The 11,796-nt window shown below is 42.0% G+C and overlaps 1 protein-coding gene across 2 annotated transcripts in view; it reads right to left on the bottom strand.

Annotated features, from left to right (window-relative positions):
- The window catches only part of gdap1l1 (ganglioside induced differentiation associated protein 1-like 1), a 62,071-nt gene that overhangs the window by 5,622 nt on the left and 44,653 nt on the right, over nucleotides 1–11,796 (bottom strand). For both annotated transcript variants that reach the window (XM_080204424.1, XM_080204425.1), the window contains exons 4-5: nucleotides 7,733–7,827; nucleotides 5,051–5,165 (exon numbers count right to left, since the gene is read on the bottom strand). In XM_080204424.1, coding sequence (XP_080060550.1) covers nucleotides 5,051–5,165; nucleotides 7,733–7,827 — 210 coding nt within the window. The remainder of the gene's footprint in view (nucleotides 1–5,050; nucleotides 5,166–7,732; nucleotides 7,828–11,796) is intronic.

Below are 11,796 nucleotides of genomic sequence, written 5' to 3'. Positions count from 1 at the left end.
CATCCTCTGAAGAGGCATAGGATCCCTCATAACAACTTCTGAAATTCTGTGTTTTAACATGTGCGTGAGTGGACTCCAGATTTTGCTGTCAGTTTTGAAGCGGTAATGATGGTTGACGTCTTTACCATTACTACTGCAATATTGAAAAGGCACAAAATGCATTTTTACTGATGAGCCAAAATAATAATGATAATAATACATTCTCAGCAGATTTGGTGTCAATCTTTAAAAAAATGACACTTCAGTAAATGATGCAGTTGATTAAATTAAAATGAATGACAGGTGGGTGTGAAAATAACCATCTCAAAGCACTAATATGATTTCTAGAACTAAGGATTAAGAAGGAGATGATCAATCGTAGACTTTCCTAACATATTCTCACCTTGACAGATAGTCATTTATTTGTCATTTTGTGGATATGTTATGTGCTATTTCAGTGCGAAGTGCTCATATAAGTTATAATAAGCAGCATTACAATAAGGTTGCTGCATCACAGTATCGTTGCTAAATCAAAACACCATTTATATTTTATTTATCAAACTCACATGACAATTGAAGTGCTAGGAAGATGTTACTTTTCTGTTCCTTTGCCCAATTTATCAAGTGGAAAGATATGTATCTGACTTGAATCAGATGTCATGCAGAGGCGACCTACATCTCTTGAGAACTTTTTTCCATTTCCAAAACACTGAAATAGCAGCATTAGTTGCAATTGTAGTCGTTTTCCCTAGTTGTTGTGAATTATCCTCCCTTGTCCTTCGCAATCCAACTGCAACCTTCAACAGAATTCACCATATCATCCTTCTCCAGTACCAATTTTCCATTGCTCGGCTGGTAAGTCTGCTGTTGATTGGTTCAACTTTTATAGCTCCAATCATGTCTGCAGCATCTTTAGCAATGGCCCCTCTCAACCAGTTCTGCATCTTCAATCCCAAGGGGCATATTACATCCATCCCTGCACCATCTTTGTTATGTTTTTGTTGCATCTTGATATCATGAACAAGGGATATGGCATCAATTTCCACATGATAACTACCTCAATTCTATCTTCTTCACCCCTCTGCTGCCTAATTTCTCTCCGATTGCTTGTCCAAATTTTAGTTGTAATTTTCAATGGCTAAACTTTTGGAAGTGCAAAGCCATTTGCCGAATCCTCTGATCTCATCCGCAGCTGGGATTCTCTGGTCTCGATGCTGTGAATGCAGTTTTGGCTGAGTGACAAATTCTCTATTCTTGCTAGCAGCAGGGCGTGGGGCAAATGAGGTCAGAGAATGCTGCACTTTATTTCTTGCCTTACCACAGTCTCTTGCCACAAACAACTTTTGTCACCATGACCACTGTCTCAAATTGAACCAGAAGCTTGATCAATGCTCATCGAAATTGACTCCCAGTCCCAAAATGCCTAAAAGTCTAAAAAATGTTCGCCCTTTGTTGTATTGTCTCCACCTTTGTAAGCTCCTCCAGTCCTGCCATCAATTCCTCCCATCCAACCCCCAGGCACTGGCCCTCTGGATTGGATTCCTTGTGTACTCTCTTCACTACGTAACCCTGTCATTGATTCCCATGCTTTCAATCACCCAGTCCCCAAGCTCATGAATTCTATTCCTAAATCATTGCCTCACAGTTTCCCTCATCTCCTTTAAACTCTCATAAAATCCATTTCTTTCACCATGTTTTTGTTCACTCCTCCCAAAATATCCACCTTTAGCCAGCAGCAATCTACCCATATCTCTGTAAAGTGGCCTGGGATGTTTTAAGAACATAAGAACATAAGAAATAGGAGCAGGAGTAGGCCATCTAGCCCTTCGAGCCTGCCCCGCCATTCAATAAGATCATGGCTGATCTGTCGTGGCTCAGTTCCACTTTCCCGCCCTCTCCCCATAACCCTTAATCCCCTCTCTTATCAAGAACCCATCAACCCGCTTCTTAAAAATATTTAGCGAGGCAGCCTCCACCACTTCAACGGGCAGAGAATTCCAGAGATTCACCACCCTTTGAGTGAAGAAGTTCCTCCTCAACTCCGTTCTAAACCGCCTCCCCTTTATCTGGAGGCTGTGCCCCCTAGTCCTACTGTCTTTTTTGAGCGGGAAGAGTCTCTCCACCTCTATCCTATCCATCCCATTCATCATCTTATACGTCTCAATGAGATCTCCCCTCATTCTTCTAAACTCTAACGAGTACAAGCCTAGTTTATTCAGCCTCTCCTCATAGCTCAATCCCCTCAACTCCGGTATCAGCCTAGTAAACCTCCTCTGCACTCCCTCCAGGGCCAAAATATCCTTGCGTAAATGCGGCGACCAAAACTGCACACAGTACTCCAGCTGCGGCCTCACCAATGCCCTATACAGCTGCAGCAAGACCTCCCTACTTTTATATTCAATCCCCCTCGCTATGAAGGCCAGCATCCCATTCGCCTTCCTGACCACCTGCTGCACCTGCAAGCTGGGTTTTTGCGACTCATGCACAAGGACCCCGAGGTCCCTCTGCACCGTCGCCTGCTGCAGTTTTTCGCCACGTAAGTAATAGTCCTTCCTACCATTCTTCCTACCAAAGTGGACCACCTCACACTTGCCAACATTAAATTCCATTTGCCATTTCCTGGCCCATTCGCCCAGCCTATCTAGATCCTTCTGCAGACTCTCCACACCCTCCGCACAATTTGCCTTTCCCCCAATTTTGGTGTCATCAGCAAATTTCGACACCCTGCACTCGGTTCCCTCCTCCAGATCATCTATATAAATGGTAAATAGCTGAGGCCCCAGCACCGACCCCTGGGGCACCCCACTAGTCACCAACCGCCAATCCGAATAGCACCCATTGACCCCCACTCTCTGCCTCCTATTTGACAACCAATCCTCTATCCACGCTAACACCCTACCCCCAACTCCATGTCCCCTGACCTTCTGCAAGAACCTCTTGTGAGGTACCTTGTCAAACGCCTTCTGAAAATCCAGAAAGACCACATCCACCGGCTCTCCTCTATCCACTGCCCTAGACACATCCTCATAGAACTCCAGTAAATTTGTCAGACACGACTTCCCTTTAATGAAACCGTGTTGCGTCTGCCCTATCAAGCAATTCCCTTCAAGATGCCTCACAATTTCCTCCTTAATGACGGATTCTAACATTTTACCTACCACAGACGTTAAACTAACCGGCCTATAATTCCCCGCCTTTTGCCTGGCACCCTTCTTAAACAACGGCGTAACATTAGCCGTTTTCCAATCTTCCGGCACTTCCCCGGAATCCAGCGACGTCTGGAAAATAACCACCAAGGCATCCACTATAACCTCCGCCATTTCTTTCAGAACCCTCGGATGCATTCCATCCGGTCCTGGGGACTTGTCCACAATCAGCCCCTCCAGTCTGTCGAGCACCACCTCTCTAGTAACAGTAATGTCATTAAGACCCTCCAGTCCTACCACCTTTCCATCGCTAACACCCGGCAAATTATTCACGTCCTCCTCCGTGAAGACAGAAACAAAAAAAGTTATTCAAGACCTTAGCCATATCCCCATCCCCTACCACTAGCTCCCCTTTCTCATCCTCTAAAGGACCAACGTTCACCCTAGCCAGCCTCTTCCTTTTTATATATTTATAAAAACTCTTGCTATCCTTTTTTATATTAAGTGCTAGCCCAGCTTCATAGCTTCTCCTACCCTCCTTTATCAACTTCTTTGTCAATCTTTGTTGACATTTAAACCTTTCCCAATCCTCTTCTCGCCCACTGCTCTTAGCTACTCTAAATTCCTCCACTTTTAATTTTACACTTTCCTTCACCTCCTTCGTTATCCACGGCTTATTACCTCTCCTCCTACTGTCCTTTTTGACCATCGGAATAAATTTCTGCTGAGCACCAAGAAAGATCTCCTTAAAGATCCTCCACTGCTCCTCAGCAGACCTACCTTCCAACGCGCTCCCCCAGTCCACATTCGCCAATTCTTCTCTCATCCTACCATACTCCCCTCTATTCAAACAAAGGACGCGTGTCCGGGAACCCACTTTCTCCTCCTCCATCTGCAACAGAAACTCCACCATGCAATGATCACTCTCTCCAAGAGGATCCTTCACCGCAAGGTCCCTAATTCTACCCGCCTCATTACATAGCACCAGATCCAAGATAGCTCGCTCCCTCGTCGGCTCCAACACACACTGTTCAAGGAAATTATCCCGGCAGCATTCCAAGAACTCCTCCTCGAGCCCACCTCGTCCAACATGGGTCGACCAATCAATATGCAGATTGAAATCTCCCATAACTACTGCCGTCCCATTCCTGCACGCTGCACTTATTTGCGCGTTAACAGCCCGCCCCACCTCCAGATCATTATTTGGGGGCCTATAGACGACACCCACCAGCGTCTTCCTCCCTTTGCTGTTCCTAATCTCCACCCACAACGATTCCACGTTCTGCTCTTTGGCTCCGATATCATCCCTTGCTACCACCTTGATACTATCCTTAATCAGCAGAGCTACGCCACCCCCTCTTTCCTCCTGCCTATTCTTCCTAAACACTTGATAGCCCTGTACATTCATCTCCCAGTCCCTGTCACCTTGCAGCCACGTCTCTGTAATGGCCACCAGATCGTATCCATTTGTGTCGATCTGCGCCACCAGCTCATCCACTTTATTCCGAATGCTTCGTGTATTCAGATAAAGCGCTTTCATCCCAGCCTTCACCTGGACCCTATTTGCCGTAACGCCACCAATTGGGACATCCTCGGCCTCTTCCCTTACCTGTACCCTATCCTTAACTTTAGACCTCGTAGCGTCACCTACCCTCGCACCCTCCCCCCCCCTAATTAGTTTAAAGTTCTCACATTAAAAGTGTAATGTAAACTGTTGCTGCTGCTTTCTGAATAAGAGTGCTGAATTGGCACCTAGTCTCAGGGAAATCTTGTAGTTTCATGTCACAGACTGATAACTGAATAATACTGATTTGTTTCACTCACATCTCTTAACTCTCAAAGTAAGATGTGAAAAATACCTAATCTGAGTTAGTTACGCAAACATGTACTACTGTATCACAGCAAACATCTTAAGGACTCCATACCTGCCAGTTCGTGCTTTCGCTGTTCAAGTTCTGCTTCCACCTGATCTAAAACTTTCCCTAACTCACTAAGAATTTTCTTCAAGTTGTTAACATCATCATGATCCAGTATCTTCGCCTGGGAAGAATTAGAGAAAAGGATGTTAGTGTGACTCAGTCTTATTTAGTCATGACAGAACTGTTCATCACTCTCATTGTGGCCAGTGGTGGGTGCATGGAGAATGGAATTAGCTTGCTAGCTGAGAGGGCTGTTGAATCGGGACAAGCATCACTCTGCCTTTACATATAAGCGTGGGACCCTACTTGTTGGCTTCAGTGTGACAGTTTTAACATTAGAGATTGCCAATGGTAAATCAGTTATTTTCTATTAATTGGAAGGGGGTTGGTTAGCTCAATTGGCTGGATATCTGTTTGGTGATGCAAAGCGATGGCAAAAGCGTGTATTCAATTCCTGTACCGGCTGAGGTTATTCATGAAGGCTCGCCTTCTCAACCTTGTCCCTCACTTAAGGTATGGTGATCCTCAGGTTAAATATCCACTAGTCAGATCTTCCCCTCAATGGGGAGAGCAACCTATAGTTATCTAGGACTATTGTGACTTTATTATTTGGAATATATCAATGTTGTGAAACATCTGAGTATTTTTATTTGCAAATTTTAAGGTCAAAAATTTCAAAATATAATTTGGCACTGCTCACATCGATACAGCAACTATGGGAGGAGCACAATTAGTATGACTTTACCTGGTGATTTCATTAAATTAAAATGAAAACTGGATTGTTGTAAAATAACCTTGAATATCTATACAGATGAAACAGACTCGCCTTTTACAAGATTTATGATGACAGCTCAAATACAAAGTAGTTTATGTTCAAGTTCATAGTAAAATAAATTGAATTTTCTATCTGAGGGAAACATTTTCCAACAGCCTGGACAATGTGACACTTGGATTGAAGAGTTAAGCATGCCCTGCAGCATAAAGCAATTTCCTAAATGTATGAAATAAACAGTGGAAAATTCTTGGGCAATGACTTGGCAAAGTGAGATCAGACCATAATAATTTGTAATCTGTGCAGGCTTTCTTTCAAAGTATCTCAAACAAAATATGCAGCTTTTGCTCTTTGGATGTTCACACTGTAGACAATGTTAGAATGGTTGTATTCACTGCTATCCCTTAACTGTCCTGAAAAAAAGTTTTAGGAGGTCTTCACCTAGAACTATTGCAGTCCTTGTGATGATTGTACTCCTGCAAAGCTAAATGACAAATTCCAGGGTATTGTCCCAGCAGCAATGAGGAGTGCTGATATATGTATATGTCAAGAAGATGCAACTGAGAGGAGACCTTGAAGGCGATGCTTAATCGTGGCATTTCTGCCTTTATCCTTCTTAGTCACAGAGATTCTGCTGCGGAGAGATGCCGTCGTGGCAACTTTAATGAATTATTGCAAGTAATTCTGTACTTGGCATACAACAAGTACAGTATGCCAGCGATGCAGGAGGTTATTGAATCCAGTGTCTGAGATGCTAATCTAACAGTTGTGTCCTGGAAAATGTCTTGAGTGTTTTTGAGGCTTCCCTCATCCAGGCAATTGGAGAGCATTCCCTTGCACTCCTATCTGAGCCTTGTAGATGATGGAGAGGATTGAAGGATCTGGAGCTAAGCCAATTGGTGCTGAGTATCTAATGTCTGCCCTGCTCTTGTAGCTATGTCCAATAATGTTTATAGATGATGGTGACCCCCAAGATGTTGATGGTGGGAGGTTTAGTGATGGTATCACCATTCTTGCAACGTTAAAGGTGTTATGTAAAATACAAGTTGTTTCTGCTGCTGTTGTTCTCATTGTGAATGTTGACGGCTGGGCTTTCTAGTCTTTGTAATGGTGGCAATTGTGTGTTGTGAGTGTTACCTGCCACATTCAGTCCAAGACAAGATATTGCCTAGGTCCTTCTGAAAGTTGACATGGCCTGCTTCATTCTGAGAGATGTTAATAGACATAAAAACTGTGAAATCAGAGGTATTGAGTATAAAAGGGCAGTTAGCTGAGCTTGTATAAAACTCTGGTTGAATCACAACTAGAGTGTTGCTGAAAAGAGAGACATGTTGCCAAAGCCTTTTGACTTGTGTACATGAGCACAAACACAAGAATACCAAATTTCAAATGATCACACAATTTATAATACAGCAAAAAAAGGGTGCTGATTGACTGGCAAGTCAACTCTGGCTGAGGTATTGTCATGGAGAAAGTAACAAGGAACTTGCTATCTTTGCAGATGTGCACTTAGAATTCTTCAAATCAATTTCACCTCTGACTTCCAGCTATGCAGTCACCTTCTCTGAGTTGTCAAAGTGCTAATATTGGGTCCTGTGAGAGACTTGGAAGGTTGCATTGCCCTGGTAAAATTTATGCTAACTGGCTCATTTAATGACTCAAGTGGATTTTCAGGCAGGTTGCCATTGCAGTGATGAATCCACCTCCAGGAAAGACACAAGAAGGCAAGAATACCTCAGAAAGGAATCCTTAATCATTTTCAGAAATAGAATTTTGTCAGCACGTAGCTTAGAGGTTAAATAGGACCATATGCCAATTTGGGTCTAACAGCAAATTTCCTGCAAATATAATTTGTAGTGAAACTTGACAAGTCTCATTTCTAGAATCAAATTGAAAGGAAACTGAAATCGTATTACCATTAGTTTTTTTTGTTTGGAAAGATATGGCTCTGTGAGTTGAGGTTGTTCTTGGTCAAGTTTCAGAAGTTCTGCAGCAGTGTTTACTAAATGTCCTGTCAGAAGGAAAAACAAAGAAATATGATTTCATATCTATTATGTCTTGTACAATACAGTAAATAATAAATGGTACACAGAAACATCAGAAATCATTCTCTCTTTTGGTACAGTTGTTGGACTTGTAAAAGATTTCGAACTGCTATTTTATCACAAAGATTCTGCTGAGGCTTGTACTCCTAACCGTACCATGGAAATTGTACCATTTAATCTTAAGTCTTTGAATTGGTGTCATTTCTTTTCATCATGTTAAGTGCTGCACTTTTAAATAAGAGTTTCTAGCAAATATTCTGAAAGCAAAAACTATTCTGAAAGCAAAATTGGTGACAGTAAAAATCACTCAAATTGAGTTTATTTGACTATGTAATGTTCCAATAAAATATGTATTAGTCTGTGTGAATTGTTCTGCTTTGGGTTACTGGGGCAATAGTATGGTGTTAATGTCACTGGACTAGTAATCCAGAGGCACAGGTTAATGCTTTGGGAACATGGGTTCAAATACCTCCACAGCAGTTGATGGAATTTAAATACAATTCATAAATCTAGAATTGAAAACTAGTCTCAATAATGTTGACCATGAGACTATTGCCAATTGTCATTAAAAACCCATGTGGTTCACTAATGCCTTCTAAGGATCTGCTGTCCTTAGCTGATGTGACTCCAGACCCACAGCAATGTGGTTGACTCTTAAATGCCCTATGAATTGTTCAAGCAAGTCCGAATCTTAAAAGAAAAAATAAACTGGAGGAATCACCCTGCATTAACCTTGGAAACAATATGAGCAAACCCAGATGTGTCAATGTTGCCAAGTCTTCCTTACTAACATTTCAGTCCTAACTGGCTACCCCTTTATTTTGAAATTGCGTCCCTTGGTTAAAACAACTTATCTGCATCTACCCTGTTTCTCCCTTGAAGTATAAGGTCACTTCTCATTCTTTGAAACACTAAAGAATACAGGCCCAATTTGCCCAACCTCTCTTCAAAGCACAGTTCTGCCATCTTAAGAACAAGCCTGGTGAACCTTTGTTTGCACTCCCTCTATGGCAATAATATCTTTTCGCAGGTAAGGGACCAAAATTGCCTGCAGCATGCCAGGTATGGCTCATCCAAGGTTCTATACAATTGAAGCAAGACTTTGTCACTCCTCTACTCAAATCCTCTTACAATAAAGGCTAACATGACATTGGCTGCCTTAATTGCTTCCTGCATCTGCATGTTAACTTCCAGTGTATTACTGTTGAGTACACCCAGGTCACATTCTACCTCTGTACTTTCTAATCTCTCACCATTTATGAAATGCTTTGCACATTTGTTCCTCTTATCAATATGGATAGCCTCACATTATTGCACGTTATATTCCATCTGCAATGTCCATTCACTAAGTCTGTCCAAAATCGGCTGAAGGTGCTTTGCATCTTCCTCAAAACAAATGTTCCCAAGTAACTGGGTACTGACATGAATTGGCCTAGCTAGTCCTTTCTTGGTATTTCAGAGGTGACCTTTCTCCTAATCTCTACTTGACAAATCTGAATGTTGCCAATTAGTTCTACCTTCTGTGTGCTGAACTGCAGACAACTTGTGCTGCAGAAATGGCTCTTTCTATAGGTGTGAGGTCACGACTAAATCCAATTTTATTAAATCAAATGAGATTTATGCAGGTATTTTAAGCAATTCACTTCCCTATTTAAAGGAATCACAAAAAATGTTTGGTACTTAATATGCTTCACAAATAGCAAGTTAAACTTATTATTTACAGTGTCTAGCAGGAAGAGACCATATATATTTTATAGGCAGCAATTGTGCCAACTTGGATTAATCTGGATTAATCAGGTGGCATGATGGCACGGTGGTTAGCACTACTGCCTCACAGCACCAAGAACCCGGGTTCGAATCCTGACTTGGGTCACTGTGTGGAGTTTGCACGTTCTTCCCATGTCTGCATGGGTTTCCTCTGGGTGCTCCGATTTCCTCCCACAGTCCAAAGATATGCGGGTTAGGTGGATTGGCCTTATTAAATTGCCCCTTAGTGTCGGGGGGGGTAGCTAGGGTAAATGCATGGTGATAGGGGCTGGGTGGGATTGTGGTCAGTGCAGACTCTCCCTCTAAATTGTAGGGATTCTGTCTATTAAAGATATATACTTTTGAGATTTTCCACACTTTCTTCTCCTTTGCTTTTCTAATCATAGTTCAGATGTGGTTAACAAGGCAAAGATTTGTAACAGAAGAGATTTTTCTACTTTTACAAGTGGAGGTACGTTGGCAATTCCAAAATCAGCCTTTCAATTTGTGATTACTGAGTTGCCGTTAGAGAACGAATTTTCCGAGGCTCCATTGGTGGTGCAAAGTCTCAGTGGTCAGAAGCATGAACTTTTAATTCAGGCAAGCAGACTAGACGTTTAATTCTTCCCAGAGGCCATTTACAGGAAAGAAAAATGCATTTGGAGTCAATACTGATGACCAGCGCAAATCATCATGGAGTCTCAAAAAACAATGCATTTTGTAAATAATTTTACAGCGTGGTGTCTTGCAGCTTTTTGTTAGCCCTTGTCAGCTAAATAAGCTGGCTTCTTCTGGGCTGTATTGGGCCACTTGCTAACCACTCTCATGTTTGACCCCAGGTAACAAATAAGGGTAGAGTGCTTAATTATGGAACAGGTAGCACCACAAGCAAGTACGAAAATGTCTTGCTGTGATCTGTTCACATTGTGGTGGTTGCTAGATGGTGACCAGGAGCAAGAACCCTGCCTGATTCTTCCCTTCGTTTGCCCAAGGTGCTGAGGTCAATTGTATTCATTCATTTGACCCTGTTGAGTGTAACTAACTTGGTATGGATGAGGAATTGAACCCTGTGAGTTGGCTGTTCTGTGTGGTCTCATTTCAACTGAAGCATTGCCAGTTACCAGTGAAGACACAAGGGTAAGTGTTAATTTTCAAACTGACACACAACATGGAGTCAAAAGCAGATAGATTCCATTAGCTACATGCAAAGATTGAATGTCAAGCACTGCCAATGCATGATTTATTAAAGTGCTCTGCATTTATAACCAATCCTGTCACGCAGGATGATGAGAATTGTAAACAGAAGCAACTTCAACAGCTCATGTTTTTGTGTGCTACACAAAATGGGGAAGTACACAAAATGGAGAACTAGATAATGTTTTTCACTTGTGGATTTTTTTCTCCGCTCATTTTTGTTCGTCCTCTTTCCCTTAATCTTCTTCATATGATCCTCTCACAAATCACTTCATTGGGAGCAAACTTCACTGCTCCTACTTGGCAACTCATCTCAGTGATTGTGTAATGAAAAATAGCAAGCTTCAGCCGCATAACTATATTTGTCCAATAGTAACAACAACAACTTGCAATTATTTTGCATTCTTCTTGGTTAAATTGTCTAAAGCTTAATCAAAGAATTTGGTAGAGTACGGGGTTGGGAAATGAATTTCAGAGCTGTCACATAGATTCTTGGGGATAAACTGCTGTTCTAAGTTCTAGACCTCACTGCCTGAAAGGTTGTAGTGGCAGAAACCCTCAGAACATTTAAAAAGTATTTAGATATTACCACAGGAAGTAGTTGATGCCAAAACATTGAATGTATTCAAGAGGTGGCTGGATATAGCACTTGGGGCGAATGGGATCAAAGGTTATGGGGAAAAAGCAAGATTAGGCTATTGAGTTGGATGATCAGCCATGGTCGTAATGAATGGCGGAGCAGGCTCGAAGAGCCAGATGGCCTCTTCCTACTCTTATCTTCTATATATTTATGCACTTAATTTCTGGTGGGTGCCAGTAAATGGTATTAAGCCAGATATCTCCTTGTCAGCTGAATGGCCTCTTTCACTGCTGTAAATATGTCTAATTCAATGATAAGGGTCAATGTTTTTATATGAGTCTGTTGGCATAATAGTCTAATCGTGTGATAAGGACTTTAACCTGGTGTTGTGAGACTTCTTACTGTGTTTACCCCA

This window comes from Carcharhinus amblyrhynchos, chromosome 16, assembly GCF_965287045.1.
Source record: "Carcharhinus amblyrhynchos chromosome 16, sCarAmb.v2.hapA, whole genome shotgun sequence".
NCBI lineage: Eukaryota > Metazoa > Chordata > Chondrichthyes > Carcharhiniformes > Carcharhinidae > Carcharhinus > Carcharhinus amblyrhynchos.
The sequence above is the reverse complement of the archived record's forward strand: the minus strand, read 5'-3'. Positions and strand labels throughout refer to the sequence as shown.